This window comes from Miniopterus schreibersii (genome assembly GCF_964146895.1).
Source record: "Miniopterus schreibersii genome assembly, chromosome: 11".
Taxonomy (NCBI): Eukaryota; Metazoa; Chordata; class Mammalia; order Chiroptera; family Miniopteridae; genus Miniopterus; species Miniopterus schreibersii.
Genome location: NC_138111.1, coordinates 68,083,816 through 68,110,927, shown reverse-complemented (window position 1 = coordinate 68,110,927; position 27,112 = coordinate 68,083,816). Strand labels below are relative to the sequence as shown.

The 27,112-nt window shown below is 44.4% G+C and overlaps 1 protein-coding gene across 3 annotated transcripts in view; it reads left to right on the top strand.

The window, feature by feature from the left end:
* The first annotated feature begins 2,778 nt into the window (after window positions 1-2,778).
* LOC308563941 (putative serine protease 47) overlaps window positions 2,779-27,112 on the top strand; it is a 51,369-nt gene continuing 27,035 nt past the window's right edge. The window contains exons 1-3 of one of the 3 annotated variants that reach the window (XR_013999875.1): window positions 2,878-2,967; window positions 7,539-7,609; window positions 11,488-12,060. Coding sequence is in view for 1 of the 3 variants with exons in the window: in XM_081151562.1 (XP_081007688.1) it covers window positions 2,862-2,967 (106 nt within the window). In the remaining 2 variants the exon portion in view is untranslated. Of the gene's footprint in view, window positions 2,968-6,603; window positions 6,689-7,538; window positions 7,610-11,487; window positions 12,061-27,112 lie in introns of those variants that run through there. The other 2 variants (XR_013999876.1, XM_081151562.1) reach the window with 2 other exon arrangements.

Here is a 27,112-nt window from a genome sequence, read left to right as displayed (position 1 = left end):
GCTGCCACAATGCGGGAACAGTTGGGGACAACTCGGGGGCACCGAGCCCCATGTTGGTGGAAGTTACCCGTTGCCCTGCCCCTGCGGAATCCGAGACAAGCAGCAGCTCCCTGGGCTGAGAAGTGAGCTCTGGGCTGGAGGCAGTGGAGGAGCCCTGGGCTGCAGCCGGTGGAGGGCCTTCCAGCCCAGCCCTCGGGGAGGTCATTTCATTGTAGACTTGGCCACGGACCGCCCCACTGGACAACTTTCTGGCTAAGACCCCTCTTCTCACTGCCCCCATTGGCTCTAGCACACTCAGCTCGCATCCCTTAGAGAGAGATGGTGGGGCAAGCTCCAGGAGCCTGAAGAACAGCACAGAGGACTAGGCTTTCCCGTGACCCTCCCTGTGCCACCACCACGACATAGCCCACCACTCCCTCCACACACACATGTCCAAGTGGCTTGTCTCCCCTCTAGAAAAATCCATGTGCCTGCTGCCATCTCTGCTCCACACCCAGGCATTTCCCTGGAGTCACTGTGATCCACCTCTGAGGAGCCCTCCTGTGCCACCACTGGTACATAACCCACCACTCAGTCCACACACACATGTCCAAGTGGCTTGTCTCCCCTCTAGAAAGAATCCATGTGCCTGCTGCCGCCCCTTCTCCACACCCAGGAATTTCCCCGGAGTCACCCCTATCCACCTCTGAGGAGCCCTCCTGTCCAGGGCTGTCACAAGTTTCCACTGGCTCCCAGCCTCCCTGGGTGACAGGTCCTTGGAAGCCCAGTGGTGTCTCCTTGCCCTACTTCAGTTCCAACCGTGTTCCCCCAGCGGAAGTGTCACCTTTTAATTCCAAGTTTTGAGGGACAGCTTCAGTTTTTAAATCACTGCCCCCCTCAATCTATAGGCTTACCTCCTACTGAAGCCATCCCCACAGGCTCAGGCGCTGGCCACCGCTGCCTAGTAGCCTCCACAAAGAGAAAATGCTAGCACAGGACCCAGAGAGTGACCTGCTCCAACAGATGCTCAGCATCCAGTGGAGGGAAGGGTTTGGATTTAAACAGCAGAATGTAGGACCCCAGACATTCTACAGCGGGGGAGGGGCAGGGGCAGGTGGGCCTGGGTGGGGGAGGGAGGGGAGACATTCCATGGAGGGTCTGGCAGGTAGGCAAGAACCAGCAGTTCCTTTCAGATTTTACGTGGCTATAGGATTGCTGTGTCTCTTTAGGCAATTTACACAGTGGTGGTTTTAGTTTTATTTATTTAATTTTATTTTTTTAAAAATATACTTTGATTTCAGAGAGAGGACGGGAGAGGGAGAGAGAGATGGAAACACCAATGATGAGAGAGTCATTGATCGGCTGCCTCCTGTACCCCCCCACTGGGGATCGAGCCCACATCCGGGGCATGTGCCCTGACCGGGAATCGAACCTCCATCTCCTGGATCCTAGGTCGATGCTCAAGCGCTGAGCCACGCCAGCTGGGCTATACTGGTGTTTTTACATTCACGGCACAAAGGCTTTACTCAATGTGACTTTATTTCAGTTCTTGATCCATTCACCTAGATTTGGGCCCCTCCACCTGCTTCCTACGTGGCTCTCTGCTCACCTCAGCACAGGCTCCACTTTCTGGACAAAATTCAGAATATACTCCTGAGGAAATAATGGGAACTGATGGCCGCAGGGGACCCAGTCCGCAGAAATTAGGACCCACTCCGCAGACCCAGCATGTTGGGTGCTGTGTGCACGTCCTTCTTAAGGAATCAGGTCTGTGCCCCAGGTGCCCTCCAGCGCTGGGGCTCTGCAGGCTGCAGCCGGCCCAGCCTCACCAACGATGCCCTTTGCTCCAGTCCATCAGGGCAGCGCCAGTAGCCTGCACGGCAAGACCAGAATCACTGCTTTCTGCTTCTCAGTATTATGCTGTTCAGTGTTTAATATTTTTACCTTTTGAATGATTTTAATGTAATGTTTTATAGAAATAATGACTTTGCATAGGTCACAAACTGCAAAATGGAAAATGCAGTGATGAGTCTTTCTCCCACCGCTTTCTCCTCTTGCAAATGACCAGGAAGAGGGTCAGATGATTTCTGTTTCCTTGGAAAGTATGACAAACTCAGGTCAGGGAGCTGATTCTGCTACTACATATACATGTTCCATTGCCATCTGCAATTCTGCAATATAATATGAAAAAGGAGGGAGGGGAGGGAGAAATTGTTCCCGTGCTACCTGCTATGTCACTGGAAACTGGCCAGGCTGTCAAGGCTGGATCGGTGTCATAAGCACAGCTCTGCAATGGAAACACCTGTGAATCAGCATTTACTGAAAAGCCTCCCATCCTAAATAAATGCACCCAGGCAAACACTCCCGCACAGCGAGTGCGTCTGGAAAACCTCCAGGGACGGAGTGAGGCGCAGTCTCTCTCGAGCGTTTCCCGGGTCTAAAGTTCTTGGCCAGAACTGTGGGGTGGAACCCCCAGACTCGCCGGGAGGAAGGCCCCCTCCTTAGACACCAGGGACAGGCAGCGCGGAGGGCCCGGGGCGCTCGCCCGGCGCAGGGCATGGGCTCTGGGCGCGCCCCTCCCAGACCCAGGAGGGCGGCAGCTGAGCGCGCGGGTTGCGCGTTTGCAATTTTGAAATCGCGGAAGCTCGTTGCACGCTCGCTGGTTTGCACGAGGGAGAGTCAGGGAGGCTCCCGAGGGCCAGGACCTGCCCTCGAAGCTTCCCAGGAGGCCCCGCCCTGCGCTTCTCTCCTCCCCTGCAGGGGCGCCTGGGCCTTCCCAGGGCGCCTCGCGCCAGGACGCAGGGGCACGCCCCCTGGGGGCGGGGCTCCGCCCTGCAACGGCCCCCAGCGTCCGTTGCGGCGGTTGGCTGTGGTTGGTGCGCATGCGCTTGCGCGCACCTAGGGTCCCAACGGCTGTCCTGGCCCCGCGGGGCTGCGGGCGCCGGGCCTGGCATGGCGGCCTGCAGAGTCCGTTAGGTGACCATGGAGGTGAGGGGCGCGCGGGCCCTTCACCCCTCAGGCGTCCCCCCTTCGCTGTTGTTCGCCCTGTGGGCTGTCTGTGCCGGGTCTGTGTTCAGGTGACCCCGGGAACTGGCCCCGCGGGCACCTGGCTGTGCGGGGGGCGGGGCGGGGCCTGCGGGGCGCCGCGGGGCTGACGGGGCCTGCGAGCCGGGCACCTGAGGGCAGTCCGGTGTCCCCTACGTTCTGGCTGCGCGCAGCTCCTGGCATTTCTTCCGAATTTGAAAACCGCCCTGCGCTCAGCAGGCAGCAGCTCCGGCGGCGGACGCGAGAGGAAACGGGCGCGTCCCCACAGCTGCCCGACGCCGCCTCCGGGGACACAGCCGGCAGGTGCCTTCGGGCTGCGGCTCGTCACCCACAGAGCGACCCGCTGACCCGGGGCCGGGCCACTGTCCCACAGGGAGCTGCGAGCGCGGGGCGGGGCCCGTTCCCGGTCGGTGGGCGTCCGAGATGTGCCCTCAGACGCGGGGGCTCGTCTGTCGGCGGGTCTGTGGTTCGGGGTCGCGCCCGTGTTCCCGGGGTGCGGGGCGAGGCTGAGCTGGGGCGCGTCCAGGGGGCGCCTGTGTCCTCGGGGGCTGGCGGGTCGGTGTTTATCCTTGGTGTTGGGAGGGGTGGGGGCACACTCACCTGTGTCCCCTCCTGTGAATTCGGGGATTTCTCTAGTAGTCTATGAAGGATTCTCTGCATTTGCCGAGGGCAGTGTTAGGAAACGTGCTTGTGCTCATTAGCTCGGGCCTGTGACCTGTTTGTTTTGTATTTGGGGAATGTAGAAGGATCATTGTGTATGCAGGGCATGTTGTATGGTTATGTGTATTTCTTTTTAATTTAATTTAATTTTTAAATTTTTATTTAAAATATTACAAATGTCCCTTTATCTCCCCAATGCCCCTTTCCACCCCGTCCCATCCCCCTCTCCAGTCCCTCTCCCCACCATTGTCCATGTCCTTGGGTTGTGCTTAGATGCATATAAATTCTATGGTTACTCTCTTCCCCTCCAACCCCCCCCCCCCACATTCCTCAGTCTGATCTATGCTTCTGTGTCATTGAATCTATTCTGTTCATCAGTTTATTAAGTTCTTTGGATTCCACATATAAGTGAGATGATGTGATGTTTGTCTTTCTCTGCTTGGCTTATGTCATTTAGCATAATTTTCTCCAGGTCCATTCATACTGTCCCAAAGGGTACAAGAACCTCCTTCTTTACAGCTGTGTTGTATTCCATGCTGTATATGTCTTTTTGTGGTTTTCAGCAGCTGCCTGTGCCTGTTTCATTTGCTGAGGGCAAATCTATGACTATTTTACAGGACAGATGGGTGTTGTATATGTTGGTGTTGGGTAATGTTTGTATGATTTGATGTGGTGTGCGTGTGACTGTGTATTCTGCAAGATGGAAGAGTTAATTCTGTGTGAGAATTTCGGAGTGTGGGGTTATGTATGTGCAGGTAGTGTGGCATTACATGTATATTTGGGACATAGGGTATAGGATGATATATTTGCATATTTGTTGTGTACTGGGGGGTATGTTTGGGGCTTGTGGAGTGTTGTGTGTGTGTTGAGTTTGTGTGTGTATTTGAGGGCCGTGGCTGTTTGGAGGAATATTTGCTGGAGCTACATGTTTGTATTTTTTAATAGGGGCCTCTAAGGCTTACATATTTTGGGAAGTGAGTATGTGTGTATCTGATGGAGAGGTGGGTTTCTGTGTTTATACAGGGGAGTGGGAGAATTATATCTGTATGTATGGGAAATGGTTTGATGTGGTTATTTGTTAGCATTTGTGGATGTGAGAGCTGACTCATTACCTAGGGGTAATCTGGTATTTGGAAGTTGTTTCATAGGTGGTTTGCTGGAGATATTTCTATGTGTCTTGCGCATGTATACTGGTTTGTGTGTATATTATCACCAGGTGCATGGATTGTCAGTTTTTTCATCAGGTATATATGGTTGTTAGGCATATTTAAAGTATATTTCTTTGGAGAATACTAGAGTGTTTGGTAGTAGGTAGTAAGAGGTGGTCTGCCTATATATTCAGGATGAGGGTAGAAAAAAATGTGTGTGTGTGTGTGTGTGTGTGTGTGTGTGTGTATATATATATATATATGGTGTCATATGTTGGGAGAGGAGAGGAGGTTGTATTCTGGAAGGTGGCATAATGCATAGTGTTTGAGGGATTGCTATATTCAGGGGCTAGGAATATTTGCATGTGTGTGTGTTTGCATGGGTGTGTGAGAATTGTGTATGCATATTAGAGTTAAGAGATTGACAGTGTTTTTGTGTTTTGCCTGTATCTGAGCGTGTGGGGTGTATATTCATGAGTGTCCTGTGGGTGTGTGTATTTGGGATTTGTGAGTGTATCAGGAGGCTTTGGGTCCTCTTTGTGTCTGTTCCAGAATGTAGTGCTTGCAGAATTAGGTGGTGTTGCTTGTATGTGTCTTCTCAGTGTGTGTGAGGTGGACTTATATGTATTTGATAAATATAGGTTGTTTGTGACTGTGTATGTATTTGAGTTACTAGAGCTTATGATGGGCTGTGTATTCTAGGGAATGTGAGAGTTCACTTTGTGTGTTTGGGAAACGAGACTATAGGTTGTGTGTGTGTGTGTGTGTGTGTGTGTACGCCTGTGCATGCGCCCACATTCAGGAATCATGGAGAATGCATATTGTAGGGCTGGGGGATTGCCTGTGGATGTTTTTGGGTGGCACAGGAGACGGTTGTGTCCTTGGAGGTTTTAGAGAGTCTGCCTGGGTAGGTATCAGTGTGTACATCTGGGTGGTATGTTTGTTGCACATGTTTGTATTCAGGCCCATGTTGTATGTGTATATATAGCTATAGGTGTAGCATGTGAGTACACAGAGTAATTAGGGTTTTGTTGGTAAACATTTAGGTAGTAAGAGGTGGTCAGTGTGTATATTCAGTGAAGGTGAGGGTAGAAATATTTGTGTATGTTCATATATATATTCCTTTTAGGTTCTCTGTCTGGGGTGGGAATTGAGGGTCCTACTCAGTGTATAAGCGTATTGTGTGCACATATCATATGAAAAGGGATGGGTGCACTGGCATTAGCTCATCCTAGCCCGGGATAGTTGATGGCACACCTCTCTCCTGGGCTCTGTGTTCAGTGACTTCAGGTAGGTGCTTGAAATGAGTCATGCTGGGAATATTTGTACCAGGTACACACCACACAGAGTGTTCCCTGCAGCCCCCTGGCAGGGTTATTGAGCATTCACCAGCACACCACTAGTGAAAGAATTCCCAGGCATCGGTGGGCATCTGTATGGGAGGCTCTATGTGAATTGTGAGCGAGGCATCTGGGGCTGTGGGCCCTTGTATGTGTGCATGAACCCTGGTCATTGTAAATCATTGCATTGCTCTTAATCAGGTCGGTTCACATTTTTAGGGCCAAAGAATTGCCGCAAATGTTGGTGATCTCTGGGCCCCTCTTCATGCAGATGGGTTCAGGGGTGTCTTTTCCTTAGGCAGATGGATACTTCTTTAGCATTTGTATGGTCCTGGCATCAGGGACCCTAGGTGGGTGGGCCTGGTAGACGGATAGCCCTGCGGAGCAGAACCTTCACAGGTGTGTTACTGGTGTGACAGGCAGCAGTCAGGAAGTCTTGGAGCTTCCTGGACAGGAGATCAGTTGGCCAAGTGTTCCTGCAGGCAAACTCGCTAAGATTCAGCTGGACAGCTACAGGTATTGTGGCCCTTCTAGAGTACGGCTGGTTGGCAACGACACCCTTGACATGGGGTCTAGTTGGTGAAAGTCTAATGAGTTTAACATTTTATATGTATATCTTCCGAAAATATCCAATTTAAAACTAATATTTTTCATTTGTGGGATCACCACTTGATTTTATTTTTCCATAAGTCACTAGACTTTGATGATATTATTATACAATGTCTGTATGCCTTACAACAACCTAGCAGGCTTCTTTGTTTTGTTTTGTTTTAATCAATTCTTTACAGTTTGGGCACTTGAATGACAATGAATAGGTGCTGAGTCACGTTTTTGGTTTTTTTTTTAGTTTTTTTAAATATATCTATATTGATTTCAAAGAGAAGGAGGGAGAGGGAGAGAAAGAGATAGAAACATCAGTGATGAGAGAGTCATTGATTGGCTGCCTCCTGCGTGACCCCAACTGGGGATCAAGCCGCAACCCAGGCATCTGCCCTGATCAGGAATTGAACCACTATCACCTGGATCATAGATCGATGCTCAACCACTGAGCTACGACGGCCAGGCCTTGTCAAGTATTCCTAAAGCTTCTGTTCTTCCACCCAGGTCCTCTGGAGCACCACCTCCTGTTTTTAACATATTTTATCCTAGAACCACACAGGATAGTTAAGTAAATTAATAGACTTTCTTTCTAGGAGGATTAAAATCTCTGCAAAAATTATTGGTGCAACTTAACTCTAGAAAATTATGTTTGTCATGTAAGGCCAGTTATTAACTGACATGTCCTTTATTTCACAGACGTAACAGAGGAGAAGTCTGGAGAATACTTTAGTCCCATATATAAATCTGGCTTCTTTTTTCTTCCCAGTCATTTCCAAATAAGAGAAAAATCAGAGCTGGCTGCCGTGGTCTCTGAGCTGCACATGAAATGAATAATAGGCCAGCTTTTATATTTATTTATTTTTTATTTTAGTTTTAAAAAATTTATCTTTATTGTTGAAAGTATTAGAGATTTCCCCCTATTTTTCCGCATTGATCCCCTCTACCCTGCATCCATCCCCCCGCATGTCTCCACACTATTGTCTGTGTCCATGGGTTATGCATATAACCCATATGCAATAAGTTCCTTAATTAATCTACTCCCACCAACTCCCCCACCTTCACCTTCCCACTGAGATTCATCAGTCTGTTCCATGCTTCTATGTCCCTGGATCTATCTTGTTCTTCAGTCTATTTTGTTTATTAAATTCCACATATGAGTGAGATCATGTAAAAGTGAATCAGGAAGAATCAGAAAACCTGAATAGCCCAATAACAACTGATGAAATCAAATCAGTAATAAAAAACTCCCAGCAAACAAAAGCCCTGATCCAGACAGATTCACAGGGGAGCTTTCTAATTCTTTAAGTTGTAGATAGTTTACTAAAAATTTTTCTTGCCCAGCCTGGCTGGGCGTGGCTCAGCGGTTGAGCGTCGACTTAGGATCCAGGCGATCGGGGTTCGATTCCCGGTCAGGGCACATGCCTGGGTTGCGGGCTCGATCAATGACTCTCTCATCATTGGTGTTTCTATCTCTCTCTCTCCCTCTTCTTCCCTCTCTCTGAAATCAATAAAGATATATTTTTTAAAAAAATTTTTTTCTTGCCTTTTGAGATTGGTCTGCAGTGCTGTGAACTTCCCTCTTAGGACTGCTTTTGCTGTGTCCCATAGATTTTGGGTTGTTGTGTGTTCATTTTCATGTTTTTCCAGGAAGTTTTTGATTTCTTTCTTGATCTTATTGGTAACTCATTCATTGTTTAATAACATGCTATTCAGCCTCCATGTGTTTGAATGTTTTTGAGTGTTTTTACTGTAGCTGATTTCTAATTTAAGGCCCTTGTGATCTCAGATGGTTGATATGATTTCACTAACATGTGGTCTGTCTTTGAGAATGATCCATATGTATGTGAGAGGAATGTATATTCCACAGCTTTGGGATGAAATGTTCTATAAATATTAATTAAACCCATCTGATCTAGTGTGCCATTTAGTCACTGTTAATTTTTTGTCTGGAAGATCTATCCAGTGAAGTCAGTGGGGTCAAGTCCACAACAAGGACTGTATTGCTGTTGATCTCTCCCTTAAAGTCCTTAAGGTTATTATTGATAGGTCCTTATTTATTGCCATTTTAATTCTTTATGCCTATGTTTCTCGATTTCTTCTTATTATAGCAGTCCCTTTAACATTCTTGCACTGCTTCTATTTCTACTTCTAATTATAGCAGTCCCTATAGCATTTCCTGCAATAATGGTTTGGTGGTGGTAAACTCTTTTAGCCGTTTTTGTTTTGTTTTGTTTTTTTCTGGGAAGCTCTTTATTTCAACATCTCTTTTGAAAGATAGCCTTGCTGGGTAGAGTAGTCTTGGTTTCAGATCCTTGTTTTGCATTACCTTGAATACTTCATGCCATTCCCTCCTGGCCTGCAGAGTTTCTGATAAGAAGTCAGCTGATAGCCTTATGGGAGTTCCTTTGTAGGTAACAGATTGCTTTTCTCCTGTTGCCTTTGATATTCTCTCTTTGTCTTGAATTTTTGGCATTTTAATTATGATGTGTCTGGGCGTGGGCCTCTTTGATTTCTTCTTGCTTGGGACTCTCTGTGCCTCCTCAACTTGTGTGGCTTTTTCCTTGACCAAGTTAGGGAAGTTTTCTGCCATTATTTCTTCAAACAGATTCTCTAACCCTTGCTTACTTTTGACCTCCTCTGGTACTCCTATGATGCGAATATTGTTATATTTCATGTTGTCCCACAGCTCCCTTTGACTGTCCTCCTGTTTTTTAATTGTTTTTTCTCTTTGAACCTCTGATTGAGTGATTTTTTTTTCTACTGTGTCTTCTAATTCTCTTCTCCGATCCTCAGCTTCCTCTAACGTGCTGTTTATTCCTTCCAATGTATTCTTTATCTCTTAATTTCCTTCATAGTTTCCATATCTTTTTTCATGTTGTTGAGCATCCTTACAATCAGTATTCTGAACTCTATATCCAATAGATTGCTTATAGCCATTTCATTTATCTCTTTTCTGGAGACTTCTCTTGTTCTTTCATTTGACCCTATTTTTTTGCCTCCCCATTTTGACTGCCTATTTTGGGCTTGTTTCTGTGTATTAGGTGGGCCTCCTTGGACTCTCAGTCTTTTTGGACTGTCTCTGGAGCGGGCCAATGTCAGATGCTGTTTGTGGCTGGCCTTGAGTACCCTATTTGGAGCTATCAACAACCCAGGGCTTGAGGTCCCTTCTTTTGGGGCTGGGTGCATTTGGACAGGACCAAGATTCACACCAATGTGTGCTTTTCCAAGGCCCAGGTGCAGAAGCAGATCAGGCAAAGACTCAAAGCACTCTAAGGTCTGCCTCTGCCTGCAGGCTGATTCACTTGATTCTTTTAACAAGCCTTAGGCTGTAGAAAATCCAGGTGGTAGTGTAACAGGTTTTTCAGCAGGGTTGGGACAATTGCTTCCTCCTCAGGTAAAAGCTGCTTGGAAGGTAAATGTCTTCCTGAGAAAGATGTCCTCTGCAGTATGGGAGAATGGCTCGGCACAGGAATCCAGAGGGGTGCCCTCTAAGATCTATCTCCAGAGTCCACAACCCTAGATTCTCCTCACATAGTTCTAGTCTACTCTGCCCTCCTTATGCTGGAGCCCAAGATGAGTGGCTGCAACAAAACTTTATGAGTTGGCTCTTTAAGACTGTACCTACATTTCCAGCCATCTCTCCCTGGCAGACAGAAACCCTGCTGCTTTCCACGGCCAGATGTTATGTGGGCACCTTTCTCAGTTCTGGTGCTCTTGGCTGGGAAGCCCAGCCTGGTGTTTCGGCCCCAGATTCCTCAGTGGGACCCCCCCCTCCCCAGCTGAGCTATTCCTCCAGACCTTGAGTTGTTACCCGTGGGAACCCAGCCAGCCTTCTTGCGCCTCCACACTTGACTTCCAGTCACTATGTGGTGTCCATTTTTCATCCCTGGTTTTGAGGGTGCTCTCTGGCTCATCTTTAGTCGCTGTTGATTATTCAGGATGGTTCTTCTATATTTTAGTTGTAATTTCAGTTTGGTCCTGGGAGTGTGTCCATGTAGCTTCCACTCAGTCCACCACCATCTCTAATCTCCTACCCTGTGTCTTTTGATTGGAGCGTTTAAACCAGTTACATTTAAGGTTATTATTGATAAGTTACTTTATTTCCATACTTACTTTAGTCTTTCAAGAGGGTCTTCCTGGGAGCCACCAGCCAGATCAAGTAATAATTCTCCGGGAATGGAGGTTTTAAAAAGCTCCAATGCTGACCTGCTCCTTCCAGTGTGCTGTTTTTCACTGTGACTGGGGTCTGTTATTATTTTTTTTTTTAATTTATTTGAGAGAGAGAGAGAGAGATTTGTTGCTCCACTTATTTATGCATTTATTGGTTGCCTCTTGTATGAGCCCTGAACAGGAATTGAACCCACAACCTTGGTGTATTGGCATGATGATCTAACCAACTGAGCTGTCCAGCCAGGGCTGTTAGTTTTTGAAAGTACCATGCAGCTGGAGAAAGGGAATGGGACTACTGCAAGTTAAAACATAAGGCATTTTGTTCTTACTGATTTTCTGTTGTTTTCCTTGCATAAGCACTCCCCAGCTTTCTGCAGAGTTTTAGCTAATTTCCAGGGTTCTGAGCAAAGATTATTCTGACAATGTTTGCTAATTGTCTTTATAGAGGAGAGTTTTCTGAGTATTTACTCTGTCATTGCCACTGACATAACTCCTCCTGTGCCTTTTGCTATGTTTCCATAATTAATCATGTCCTTATTTTCTAGCACTAGAAAATGTTCCAGCTCATCTATACGTGACCTGGAATCAGCCACTTCTCCAAGGAGACCTAATCCCTATTATTAAGAGTACACACATGCACACACTATAAATAAGCTAAAGATGTCCCTGTATGTTGGCCCCTACATTAGTCACAGCAGGCTGAGACTATTAGTTGAAAGTCTGCCAGTACCAAACTCAAATTTTTACCTCTCCAGTTACTTTAAATACAGCCCAAATAACTATACTTTCAGCCATTTAGAGATTGCCTGCTTGGCAGACCCGATAAAACTGCACCCAAGATCTGCTAGCCACAGATAAGACAAATCCTGGGGTATAAAAGACCCCAAGCTGCTGCTGCTCTTTGGAGTGCTCTTGCCCAGAGACTTTCCATCTAACTGCAGAGCAGCAGCATCTAGACGCCTCTCCCACTTCTCCCCCCGGGGTTCCTTTGCCTTCTTCCCTTTCTGGGTGGTGTAGTCCTGTGCTGCTGGCTCTGAAAGGTCTCTTGTTGTGAGGGACTTCCTCCTTCAGGCAGCCTGTCATACTACTGCCCAAATAAAGCTGTCATGTGCCCCTGCCATCCCATAGTCTTGCCTTCTCCTTGATAATTCCCTCCCCAAGCCCTCAAACTCATCTGAAGTGGCACTGAAAATAGGATTTTGGTTATGATCAAGGAATTGGCGTGGGATCTATTCAGTCAGTAGGACAATCAATTGGCATTTTGTTCCTGAACGGTCTTAAGTAGTTGGGACTCAAAATTTGAAATACCTCTGCATCATTTTGGATGGCATCACTCTTTTCTTTCAGCACTCTACAATTTCACAGTCTCCTGTGTCTTATTAGCCTGGCCGTTTTCACAGTCTCCTCCTGTGTCTTATTAGCCTGGCCGAGAGGTAGCACCAATTTGAGTGCACCCACACCATTAGGACTGATTATGGGGACTAGAGACACCGAGTCATCTGGGACAGATGGTCATCCTACCTGCCTGGGTCCTCTGGGGACAGGAAGTAGATACTGTAAATCTTATGGAATTGAATAGAAAAAGAGCAGTGCTCCCTTCTGGACTGAGATTGGGCTACATCCTGGCTGTGTATCAGCTATAGCAGGAGGTGCTTTCTGTAGTGGGCTGATGATTTGGGGTGCTCTGAGGTGAAAGGATGTCCTCATCCTGCGGCCTGCTGTGCTGAGTAAAGAAGCAGATAAAGCTGGACGCCAGGTGGGGAGACACCTTTGCAAGTAGCTCCCATGCCTCTGGGGTTGCAACAGGATCATGCTGTTGTGGATGTCGTCTTTCTAGCTCCTCCTCAGTGCTTAGGCTGAGCTGGCCAAAGCAGTACATAAAGCGACTAAAGGCAAGGAAGTTTATGTCCTGTACTTCCCAGGACCCTGAAGGACACGGCCATTTGCTGAACAGCTATTCCAAACCATAGACAAGGTGCATATTGGGACTCGGTTGCTGCTGTTTGTCACCAGCGTACCTGAGAACCTGCCTGAAGAGGAGACAGGAGCCCAATACTCCCAGAGCAGACCCATCACAGGGGGCACCCTGGGGAGACTGACTAGAACCCTTAAGGGAAAAGACAGCACAGTGTACTCCAATAGTGACGGATAATTTACCCTCTGCTTTGCTGGTTACCACTTGCAAAATAATAGAAAAAAAATGACAGAAGGGAAGGGTTAGGGGAGCATCCTTTTGTTTGGGGGATGAGACCCATCCCTCTTGCCCTAAGGCTCAGTCTATCCTTAAAGACCTCACCCAGAAACCTAAAGAAAAAGGGCCACCTGGTGGGAAAAGGATAACTTTTTCCTACTAGTTCGGGTGCTCAGTATGCCACAGGACTGGATAAGGTAAGGCACTGAAGGATTACCTGTCACATGATTTAGGTAAGAAGGGATATTGATTCCCTCACCTCACTTTTAGTTTCCTGGAGTGGTTTGTGCTTAAAGGCATTACTATGGGTGGAAGCTAACAGCAGACAGAAAGCTGAACAAGGCTGTTCTTGTTAGAGCACCTCTGCCAGATAGCATTACCTTAATGATGACATTCACAACAGCATAGGTAAATAGTTTGGAGCTAACATCTAGTCAGTAAAAATTTTGCAGGAGAGTCTGCCACAATTTGCTTTCACCTTTGAGGATCAACAGTACACCTTTATCTGATGACCTTTCAAGTACTTAACCAGCTCTGCAGTAACAGAAGGGATTTCCCAGTGGGACCTGGCTGCCTATTCCAAATCCCACCAGAAACTCAGCTTTTGCATTATATGGATAACATTCTCCTCACTGGACTAAGACCCCCACAGGCCGTTACAGCCGTAAGTGAACACCTCACTGAGAGGGATGGAGAGTTGCCCCCTTATGGTACAAGGCCCCTTCTAATCTGTTAAAATGTTGGACTACATTTGCAATTCAGAGGGGTGAATTATTCCCAATCTGGTAAAAGACAGGCTCTTAGCACTCAACTTCCCACATCAGTAAAGGGATCCAATCAACATTTGGTGGGATGCTTGGATTCTGGCTCCAATACATTGGTTCCTCTAGTATTTGCTGACTCCTTTCTATCCATCACCTGTAACTTTTCAGTTGTTAAAACTGAAACCCTTACTGGCACGAAGCCAATTACCTGTGAACTAAGATTCCTATTATGTCTTGGGTAATGGTAAAGCTCCCTATAGAATTGGATCAGCAACAGAGGCCTCCTTGTTAAAATGGAAATGGTATCTACAGCACTGAGTTAAACTCAGCCCTACTAGATTGTCACATCCATGATGAAATAGCCAGACACCCTGCCACCCTGTTTAACTTGCTGGGACCTCCAAAAATGCCTCTGCCCCTTGCCCAGTGGGGGTTGGAAGAAGGATGGTTAGCACTTTAAAAACAAGAAGACCCATGGTTGCCCAGCTGGCGTGGCTCAGCAGTTGAGCATCAACCTAGGATCCAGGAGATCACAATTTGATTCCCGGTCAGGGCATATGCTTGAGTTGTGGGCTTGATCCCCAGTAGGGGACGTGCAGGAGGCAGCTGATCAATGACTCATCATTGATATTTCTGTCACTCCCCCTCTCCCTTCCTCTATCTGAAATAATAAAGACATTAAAAACACACACAAAACCAATGGTGTTTCTTTACCAGTGAAGTGAGCAGGGGACATAAGGGAGGCAGACAATGGACAGTTGCAGCCTATTACCCCTATTCAAATACTCCAATTTCCACACATGCATTACTCCAAGCAATAGAGCCCACCCTTGACAAACATTTTCCTAGGGCTCCCATTTTCAGATATGTTCCTGGTTGGTGGCTAATGGGCTAACTACTTGGGACTTTGGTAAAACCAGGGCTGGAAAATACAAGGCAGAGACATCTGGAATAAAGAGATATGGGGAAAAATGAACCAGATTGGCTCCCATTCTACCCATTTGGGTGCATCACATACTTCGACTCCTACAAGACAAGACATGGAAGAGGCAGGATACAATGCCAGAGCTGATAAACTAACCAGTCCACCCAAACAGGAGGGCGAGTCCCAGAGCTTTATCACTTCCACCAGTGGGCACATAATGGGCATCATTGGATAGGGTGGCAAAAACAGATTGTTAATAGGGGAGATGACCCAGCAGACAGACATTTACACAAAGCCATTAGGGACTGTACCACATGCCAGAAACCTAGATTTTAGGCCTATCATATGGGAGAAGAATTTTGCAGAGGGCCACATTAGAACCTGCAGATTGACTTCATCGTGTTGCTCTTAGCAGCAGCAGGAACCACTGACTTTGCCTTAACAATGGTGGTTACCTACACAGGCCTTCTATTGACTTACCCATGCAAGGCACCTACATCTACTGTCAGTGAAGGGTGAACAAAACAGCTTTCACAGCCTTTGAGGGTAAGATCAAGGCTCCCACTTTACTGCAAAACAAATACAGAAATGGGCACTAGAAAATGAGATTACAAATAACCTCGGCAGGTGTCACAGGAATCCATAGTGGATTTTAAAACAGGCCCTATTGAAAGGGTGTGGAGGGCAATGTCAGCAAGTGGTCACAATGCTACTCATTGTCCTGATCTCATTAAATCCACACTCCTTGAGTCCATTAAGTTCATCCACCCTGGGCATAACTACACCATATTTCACAACAACTGAGGGGACTGCCAATAGAGATACTGCAACCTCTGCTGGTTATATACACCCACACCAGACAGCAGAATGACCAGTTTCTGTGGGCATGGTCCCCCTGCCATTGCATCTCAGAACAAAGGAACATCCATCGGTACCCTCACCATTCTATTCTCCCTCACAGGAAGTCCAGAGCCTGACCACTCCCCCCTCGATCCTGATAAGGACCTGATGTGAACCACTGGCTTGGGGCCATCCTCAGCCTGAGTTGGCTGATTGTCAGTGTGAGCCAAGTAAACCACCACCTCCACCTGGAGAGGCCACGCACATACTTTGTGGAACCAACATGGACCTGCTCCTGACATCCAGGAGATGGCATTAATCACCCTCATACCGGGTAACAGCAACTGGGTAGTGCTCAGGGGACAATCAGCTCCCTTACTCCTGGTTGCAAGTTACATCTGACCTCTGACTAAACCATGCTCTGCTGCTGTGCCACTTCCTTACCTGAGAAGTTTCTACTGACACCTACCCATGTCCACACCAGACAGACGCACTATACAGGTCGGACTGGGAAGATCGAACCACTCCATCATCTCTTGGGGTTGGTGAATCAGGACTGAAGCTAACACGTCTCCTCCTATCTCCACTACTGCTGGCAACACCCTTTCTGGCTAAGCCAGACTCTGCCATACCACTTGTGACTCCCAGGTCCCCGCTAAACCCTGTAAGGCCAAATTTTACTTCAAATTAGATGAAATCCACCATTGTTAAATAGTGCCATCAAACAGAGCAATGGGGTGCTACCTATCTAGTTTCATATAAGGAGTATCTAGAGACTGTGTACCCAGTATCACAACAAGGATGCTTATAGTTAGTGCAGTCAAACAAACTCTAATTCAGAGAGAATACCAACAAACCTTATGGGATTACAGAGATAAATTCTGCCTTCCACTAATCCCTGAGATGACAAATATAACTCATGCCAACAATGTATTCTCTTAAAACTCTTGGCCTCTCTTTCTATTCATTACAATGATCTCTCCCCCTCCAATCTGAGCTTCATTTATAGAGGCAGAGATTGTGTTAACAAAGTCGCCAAAGGCACGCCACCACGGACTACCTCCCTGGATGCTAGTCAGTATATACAAGGAAGGCAATATATACAACATACCATTACCTGGAGTTAGACATCTCTAAGAAATTAGAGATTTTAACTTCTAATAATAGAAATTAATTTATAAGTGCACCCACGTAAGTTCAAACTTGTGTTGTTCAAGGGTCAACTGTATATACATACTTCATTATGTTGTGCACCTAAAATTAGTACAATGTTATATGTCAATTATATCTCAACTTGAATAAAATCTACAAATCTCACCTTACAGAAGATAGAAGCAATAATGAAAAGACCAGCAGTGAAGCTAACCTGGGGGAAAATTTATTGGTATAGTCACCACCTCCCAGGGGGCCACCCCTGAGGCTTTGAAAGTCTCCCCTAGCATGGAGACAATGGAGCAGGTGGTCCCACAGTGAAATAGCAACATTGTAATAAACAGGGATAGAAATGGGCCAAATGTAAAGTATATAATCGATGTCCATTTTTGAAATAACTTGGCCACCTGCGAGGATCCTGCGTGTGAGTGCCTCGTAGTTCAGGATCTAATTTGGTGCATGGCTAAATGAACTTTTCCCCCCAAACTGCCTAGAGTCCTTGTGAAACTTATCCCATGCCCATGGAAGCACATCAGTGCTACTTATTATTGACAGTTGGAGGGAAATTCAGTCACTAAGGTACACCAATTTGAGCAAGAAGGAACATACAATTGTCTGCTAAGCCAAACCTGCATATAGCCTTAGCCACAGCAATACCCATCTATACAGATCTAACTTCATGCTGGGATTGATTCCAACAACCTGATTTTAGTACACACAGCATTAAGCCTCTCCCCTGGCCAAACTCTCCCATAAATCTCACTCAGCAAGACGAGTCTATTCCCCTCACCATTGACACCCAACAAGAGCATCAACAATCCAACAAATTTACGTGAGACTAATCACACAAGTGTGTGGGGAGCAGTGGGCTGAGTGCATAACCGATTTAGCTGACCCAGGTACTGAGTGTGCGGTGGAGAACACCCAAGCCCATCTGACTGTAACATTGTACGCTCCTGTTCCCACCACAGAGAATTGCACTAGAACCACACAAACGTACCTTTCCTAGGAACAGAGTATACAGGCATCAGAGGGGGCCTGGTGAACCTGAAAGAGAATCAACTTTCTTTCCCTATCACAAGCCATCCAACCCTGTAACATATTTCCTGCGCCTGATTTGGCTCAAAATTCTAGTAGGCTTTTTCTCAGCAGTGGACACTCCCCAAACATACTTGTTTCTGCACATTATGCTAGACACAGCTCTCCACTGCCACAAACGAGCTCTTCTAGCAGTCCCCTGGTACTAACCTCTCTAGCTAGGATCACTTATTGTGGGGACAGTAGAAACAGTCTATGTGCAGGACACCTCACATCAACAAAAAGAAACACAGATAACTGTACCCAAGGAATTATCCACAGAAATTAAATAAATGGTCCAGGAACTGGAGCTGGAGAGAATCCCAGTGTACTTTAGGGACCATGTGTTACATAACTTCATAGCCCTAGATTACTTATTAGCTGTGAAGTGGAGCTGGGGGGTGGGGGGGTGGGGGTGGTTCTATGCACTTGCTCACACATATTGTTGCATGTGGCTCATCAAGTTTTACAGATAGCCTGATTTAGACTTCAGCCTCCAGAACTATTATCAGAGACATGTTATCAAAGGTGCCACAGTGTCAATGTCAATGTCTACCACTAAACAGATTGAACAAGTCAGTCTTCTCCCTTTCTGATCTATTCTCGGGGCTTTCCCCCACTAAGTGGGCCAACTGGCTTCAAATAGGATTTGAAATTCAACTTTGTGTCCTTGTAGGACTTGGGGTCTTTACAATGGTTTATCACTCGCTCTAAACACAGGCATTACAAAGTAACACATTATAAAGCAACACGGAGCCAGGGGACAGGCCCCTATGTAAACAAGCGGAAGATGCCCTGTGTGCTGTCGGTCCTGTGTACTGACCCTTGTGCTGCTTCCTTCTTTACAACAGTCTCAAACCTCTAGCTCAGAGTCTGTTGGTACCAGACTCAAATTTTTATATATCCAATTGCTTTAAATATACTCTAAATCACTCCATTTTTAGTCGTTTAGAATCTGTCTGCTTTGCATACCCTGCGAAATTGTACCAAACATCTGCTAGCCATAGACAAGACCCTTTGCTGTTCATCAGAGCTCTTTGATCAAGAAACTCCTTGTTACGGGCTGAGTCATGTACTCCCCAAATTTGTATGTTGCAGTCCTAACCCCCAGCACCCCAGAATGTGACTGTATTTGGAGATAAGGTTTTAAAGAGGTAATAAAGGTAAAATGAAGTTGGGTCCTAATCCAACCTGACTGGTGTCTTTTATTATTTATTTATTTATTTATTTATTTATTTATTTATTTATTTTTAAAAAATATATCTTTATTGATTTCAGAGAGAGGAAAGGAGAGGGAGAGAGAGAGATAGAAACATCAATGATGAGAGAGTCATTGATCGGCTGCAGCCCACAACCCGGGCATGTGCCCTGACCGGGAATCGAATCCTGATCGCCTGGATCCTAGGTCGATGTTCAACCGCTGAGCCATGCCCAGCTAGGCCTGACTGGTGTCTTTTAAAAAGAGATTAGGACACAGACACACACAGAGGGAAGCCCATGTGAGGACCTGGGGAAAAGACTACCGACAATCTGTAAGCCAAGGAGAGGTGCCTAGGAGAAGCCAGCCCTGCTGACACCTTGGTTTAGACTTCCAGCCTCCAGAACTGAGAGAGGAATTTTTTATTGTTTATGCTGCCAGGTTTGTGGTGCTTTGATACAGCAGCCCAAGCAAACCAATACAGTCCTCATCTTGCTGCTGAGCAACATCATCTAGACACATAAGCCCCCTCTTCGCTCCTCAATCCTCCAGGATTTCCTTTGCCTGGTTTCCTTCTGCGTGGTGGCCCCAGGCCACTGCCTCTGGAAGGTCTGCTGTGAGGGACTTCCCTCTCATGCAACCCATCAAAGTGCCACCCAGATATAGAGCTCATGTGTGCTACGCCATCACCCAGATGTAGAGCTCGTGAGTGCTACTGAGATCTTGCGGTTATGCTTTTTCCTTGATCGGCCTTGAACCCTCAAACTTACCACATTATATCTATCTCTATATCCCCTTTTTGAACACACATACATATTTCTGTTTTGGTGGCTGAGTTCCATCTAAGCAGATCATCTTATCTGAGGTCCCAGAGTGTTGAGAGAGTCCATAAAGCCATTCCTTAGCCCAGAAGCTCCAGTTGTTGCCAGTTCCCCAAAATAATAACCAGAGCAACTGCTTGTAATGAGTTTCTACAGTGTATTAGATGTTGTGCTGATTTTTAATTTTTTTTATTTTTATAGAAATGTATAAATTTATTTGGGTTCAGAAACAGGTAAAATTAGTAAAGTAGTTTAGTTGTACACGTTGGAAATAAAATTATAAAGGAAGACAAGAGAACTATTAACATAAAATAATGTTTTTTTCCCTTTTTAATGAATTTATTGGGGGAACACTGGTTGACAAAATTATACAGGTTTCAGGTGCACAATTCTACAAATTTATATGTGGTTTACCGGAAGACGTCACAACTGTCTTCTGAGTTAAGTACTATTATTCTCATTGTACAGCTGAAACATCTAAGCAACTTAAGGTACACACAAAGGTATATAAATGTTAACTAACTTGCCTGTTGTATCAAACATCAATATCTGGCCTGATCCATGCCTGTGTGAGTACAGAGCCTAAGTAAATTATAAAGACACGCAACTTAATCCCACAGTCTTTCAAAAAGTGGGTTGTAATGTTCTCTGCACTCACCCAGCAAACATATCATGAGAGGCTGCTAAAAATATATCATACTTGTATAACATGTATCTTTAAACATGAGGTAGGTAGATTAGTCATGGCTAAATAGGAAGAAATACCCAAGCCCCTAAAGTCACCTTGACGTGCATTCTGATTGCTGGAGCCTTTCTCCGTCCTGCAAACGCATTTCAAAGTAGAACTATAAGGTGTTAGTATCAAAGGACTTAAAGCTAGACGGGGCCTTGAAGGTAATCCAGTCCACTTCTCACATAGCTTTGTAAAAACCAAGGCCTAGGAATGGAGACAGACTTCCCTAGAGACCTAGGGTGTTAGTAGAAGAGTTAGGAATAGAACCTAAGCTCCTTACATAGTAATAAAAATGATAATTAAAACAAAATAAATTATAACACTAGCTATTATCACTTTGGGGGTGTCTGCAATATGCCCTGTATAAATATTTTATTTAATCCTTAAAGCAATCTTTTAATATAGGTATTATTGTCTCCATCTTAAAGAAGAGAAAAAATTTATAGGCCCAGGATCACACTGGTAATACATGACATCATCTAGGTTTGAGTCAAGCTCCCCTACAGAGTCATGATTCTACGCTTTCCTACTATTACTTTATCCTAATTTTTGCCCCAAGTTTTATCCATGCTATTAAAACTATAAAAAGTAATTGAAAATGATACCAATGAGACAAAAGCAGGATTAAGACAAATAGATGTATTTGATGATATCAGAAATATCTCTGCAATAGCTAGGCTTTATTCTTGTCTCAAGGAAAGTCGGAATGGGAATGGTGCCTGTGCGCATGTTACCGCTTCAGGTTGTGAAGACGTGGGATCACCCGGAAGAAACCGATGCCTTATTTTCTCTTTTGATTCTCCTGTTGACATTCCATTTTATCTTCAGTTGTATCATCTTTTTTTCTTTTTTGACCTGTCCTAGTTGTTATTCTGCTTTCTTAGGTTACATGGAGATAACAGAAGGAGTTGCAGGTGAATTCTGTATTGAAGCTTGTCCATGAACTCTTCACTGTCAGTGGCATTGGTCACCAGAAAGGCTGTCGAGGAAAATAGCCGGTTGTCTTGTGAAGCTTTCCCAAAAAATTCTTCAGAGATGCCTTTTCTTTATCAATCTCTCTGAACCGAATATTTAATGCCTTCTGAAGTTTTTGAATGTGGAGCCTGGTTCTCTTCTCCTCTCCAAGGTTGTTCACGAGGGCCTTCCGCATGTACACAGGGTCTCCTGTCTTCATGGTGCTTTTCTTCATTGTGTAGCCCATTCCACCCATGTTCAAACTTTGGCAGAGGAGGTTCAAGACATGAGAGTGAGGTTGCCTGTAAATGCCTCAGTAAAATGGTTCTCCTGCAGTTTGGAATGTCAGAACCATGGCTCCATGGGAACAGAGGTTCACAGAATCTTGGAGCTGAATGGTATGAGGTTCACTTAGCCCAAACCTTCATATCAATTGATCAGAAGTTTTTAAGCTTGCCTATGTTCTTAGATTAGAAACAGATGAGCATTTTGATAGATCAGAATGGCCATCGGGGTTCCTGTTGCCTTTTTGTGCTTCCACTAAGGTTGAATGGTAAGTCACTTAGGTAAGTGGTAAGTATTTAGGTATTCATAATCAAGTCCAGATTGTTTATGAGTAGAGAGAAATAGAAGTAGGCTCAATAATTCAGTTTAGTTTTAGGAGCTATTCTTCATTCCTGTATGTACTCACTTCAAGCTACTCAATACTTGAGATTTTGTCATTTGTCTAGGTATTAAATTGGACTTAAAGTACTTCCTCACGAGAGATCTATTTTTCATACAAGAAAGGAAAGGAAACAGGGGAATGCACATGTTTCTATTCATGTGTGCAAAAAACCCCTCAGGAAATAGAATAAATGAAAAACGAAAGAGATGACAGAGATGGAAGGAGACAAGGGGCAAGGCACATGGGTGGGAAAATGGGAATAGGGCAGAAGGCACGGGAAGAGGGACGCTTCTTTGAGTAGACCTTTCACTTGTTCTTACATTTAGAAATACGTTAATTTTTCATGTGCTCAAAAATAATTAAAATCAAAAGGGTTGGTGGTACACCCTACTTTTTAATGTGTATTCTAGGGCTGAGGGAGAACTGAATATATTGTGAGTAATGAGAGCCAGGTTCTGTGTGTTGGAGAAAGAAACCATAAATAAATGAAGAAGCTCTACCGCACTCTGTGGTGTTGGCTGGAATTGGAGATTACGGTATGAAACTATGGCTCTGTGCATCAGATGAACTCACAGTTCTAGGAAGCAGTATCAATTCATGTAAAGGATGGCCCACTAGAAACTCTGTCTCCAAATATGCCTTAGGGACTTGGGACTTGGTGTCTCTCTCCAACGTGGTTTGAGCCCCATTTATACTTGGCCACAAAATTCTGGAATGGGTAAACAAGGGCTTTTATGGCCCTCTCTTTGGATTTTAGCTATGACTGTGACCTAAGCTGTGATTATGTTATTTCTTTTAACTTCATTATGAGCAGACACATGTATAATTCTTCCAGTCCTTTTTAACGAGCAGCAGAAAACCTGAGGACTGTAGAATGTTCCTAATAAACAGGAAGGCATGTTTTTCTTCTAACAGGATAACACCACTAATTTTTTGTGTTTTTATTGTGGTATAATTGACATATAACATTATATTAGTTTCAGGTGTGCAACATAATGATTCATTATTTGTATATATTGCAAAACAATCACCACAATGTCTAGTTAATTTCTGTACTCATACATAGGTACAAAATTATTTTTTCTTGTGATGAGAATTTTTAAGATCTACTGTCTTAGCAACTTTCAAATATGCAATACTGTATTATTAACTAAAATCACCATGGTGTATGTTGCAGCCCCATGACTTATTTTATAACTGGAAGTTTGTATCCCTTGACCCCCTCTGCCCATGTTGCACCCTCTCCGCCACCCTCTGGCCCTCTGGCTCTGTCAGTCTGTTCTCTGAATCTATGAGCTAACTTTTGTTTTTTAGAATTCATATATAAGTCAGATCATACAGTATATGTCTTTCCCTGTCTGACTTATTTCACTTAGTGTAATGCCTTCAAGGTCCATCCAGTTGTCCCAGTGGCAGGATGTCTTCCCTTTTAACTGGATGAATAATACTCCATCTTATTATTAATACATTTTCTTTATCCATCTGCTGATGGACACTTGTTTCCATTTCCTGGCTATTGTGAACAATGCAGCAATGAACAACAGTGCAGATATCACTTCAAGGCAGTGATTTCATTTCCTTTGGATATATACTCAGATACAGTATTACTGGATTATATGGTAGTTATACTTTTTAATTTTTTGAGGAGCCTCCATACTGTTTTACATAGTGGCTATACCAGTTTATATTCCCAATAGTGCACAAGGGTTCATTTTTCTCCACATCCTGGCCAACACTTATTTCCTGTCTTTTTTATAATAACCATTCTAACAGGTATGAGGTATTAACTCGTGGTTTGACTTGCATTTCCCTGATGATTAGTGGTGTTGTGCACCCTTTCATGTGCTTGTTGGTCATTTTTTTCTTTTTAAATATGTTTTTATTGATTCCAGAGAGAGGAAGGGAGAGGGAGAGAGAGAGAGAAACATCAATGATGAGAGAGAGTTATTGATTGGCTGCCTCCTGCTCGCTCCCTGCTGGGGATTGAGCCTGCAACCCGGGCATGTGTCCTGACCGGGAATTGAACCGGATCTCCCGGATCATAGGTCGACGCTCAACCGCTGAGCCATGCCAGCTTGCTGCTTGTTGGTCATTTTTATGTCTTCTTTTGAAAACTGTCTATTCAGGTCTATTTTAAAATCAGATTATTTGTGTTTTGCTATTGAGTTAACCCCTTATTAGATAAATGGTTTGCAAATATCTCCTCCCATTGTGTACGCTGCCATTTCATTTTGTTGTTTCTTTGGCTGTACAAAAGCTTTGATATAGTCCCACTTGTTTATTTTTGCTTTTGTTGCCTTTTCTTTTGGTGTCAAATCCCAAAAAGCATCACCAAGACCAATTTCAAGGAGCTTATTATCTGTGTTTTCTTATAAGAATTTTATGGTTTCAGGTCTTACATTTGTCTTTAATCCATTTTGAGTTAAATTTGTGTATGGTGTAGGATAGGGGTCCAGTTTTACTCTTTTGCATAAGACTTCCAACATCATTTATTGAAGAGATTGCCCTTTTCCCATTGTACATTCTTGCAGTCTTTCTCATAAATTGACTATGTATGCATGGGTTTATTTCTGGGCTCCGTTCTGTTCTATTGGTCTATGTGTCTGTTTTATGACAATATCATTCTTTAAAAAAATGTTTTTATTGATTTTAGAGAGAGAGGAAGGGAGAGGGAGAAAGAGATAAACATTGATGTGAGAGAGAAACATTGATCAGTTATCTCCTGTAGGCATCCCAACCAGGGACTGAACCCGAAACCTGGACATGTGCCCTGACCGGGAGTTGAACCAGCAATCTTTTGGTGCATGGGATGATGCAGAACCAACTGAGCCACACCAGCCAGGGCAGTACTATACTGTTTTGATTACTATAGATTTGTAATAAGGTTTGAAATTAGGAAGTGTGAGTTCTCCAGCTTTGTTCTTTTTTCTCAGGATTACTTTGGCTTTTCATGGTCTTTTGTGCTTCCATACAAATTTTATGATTGTTCTTTCTAATTCTGTGGAAAGTGCCACTGCAATTTTGAAGGAGATGGCACTGAATCTATAGATGACTTTGGGTATTATGAAAATTTTAACAATTTAATTCTTTCTGTCCACGAAAATGCAATATCTTCCATTTACTTGTGTCATCCTCAAACCATCAATGTCATACAGAGCTTTTACCTCCTTGATTAAATTTACCCCAAAGTACTTTCTTGTTTTTGATGCTATTGTACAGAGAATTGTTTTATTCCTTTTTTAGATATTTGGTTCCTTGTGTATGGAAACACAGCTGATTATTGTATTTTGATTTTCTATCCTGAATCTTTACATTTATTAGTTCTAACAGGTCTATTTGGTGGAGTCTTTAGGATTTTCTGCAAAGAAAACCATATCATGTGCAAACAGACAATCTTAGTTCTTCCTTTCTAATTTGGGTGTCTTATATTTCTTTTTCATGCTTAATTGCTCTAGTGAGGACTTCCAGTAATGTGTTGAATAGGAATGGTGAGAGTAGGTACCCTTGTCTTGTCCCTGATCTTAGAGGAAAAGCTTTCAAACTTTCACCCTTGAGGATATTAGCTGTGGGCTTGTCATATATGGCCTTTAGTACTTCTATAACCAATTTGTGGAAAGTTTTTAAACATGAAAGTGTTATTGAAGAAACGCATGGAAAGTCTTTTTTATTGCTAGTGGGAGTGGGGTTCTTGAGGTACTGCTGGAATAAAAATTTCCAGAGGCCCCTCAGGGTAGGATGAGATGTGGTAGAAAGCTTTATTTTCATGGAATTATACCCCTCAGTTTCCAAAGTCCCATTTCCCTTAATCCAATCCTGGAAAATGTGCAGCCAGGGATTCAGCAGAGCTAAAAGCAAAACCAGTGTGAGGAGTTTCCGTTCCATGGTGGAGCTTGGTCTGGTTTAGCATCAGGCTAGTTTCAGTCCATTAGTCCATTGTGTGTGGGGTCCCTGTGAGCCATGTGGGCGAATGCAGAAGAGCCAACAGAGCACACTTCCTGCAACAGGAGTCCCAAGAGTCCCACGAGAGCCAAGCAAGCAAGAGGAAGATCTCCTTTGTTTAGGAGATTAAATATCTCATCTTCCTGTGCTTGCAGTGGTCATGCCTGTTCTGACCAATGACCTGTTCCCAGGTATGACTGACAGACAAGTACCTTCCCTATTTCAACCAGACTTTACAGGACATGCATCTATCTCCCCCATGTCCAGTCCCTTCTCCCAGCAACCTGTGGAGAACAGACCGGTGGCTTCCTGGGGAGCGCTGAATTGCAGCTTCCTGGCAAAGCTGTACAAATGACATGCCTATAACATCTAGCCTTCCCTTCGCTCCTTTCCAGTTATTAATAACTGGGTTCATTACAATGATATCAAAAGGATATTGAATTTTGTCAAGGCCTTTTCTGCATCTATTGAAATGAACATTGATTTTATCTTTCATTTTATTAAGGTGGTGTATTGCATTTATTGATTTGCATGTGTTGAACTGATAAAGTACTGTGTTTAATTCACGGTTGGTTGAAACTGCAGATGTGAAATCTATAGATATGAAGGGCCAACTATACTTTTGATGAAAAAATTATTAAATGCAAAAGCTAGTATTACTGTAACTTTTGTTTGTAACTACAAATCTTGTTTTCTACATAATTTAGGGAACTAATGCATTTAAAAAAGTTATTAGTTTATATTTTGGAGCACACAATGTATAAAGATGTAATTTTGTAACATCAACAAATAAAAGGGGTGGAGGTGGAACTGTAAAGGAGCAGGGTTGTGGTATGTTATTGTAATTAAGATGCTATAAATTAAATTTTATAACTTTATGACATTAAATGTAATCTCCACAGAAACCAC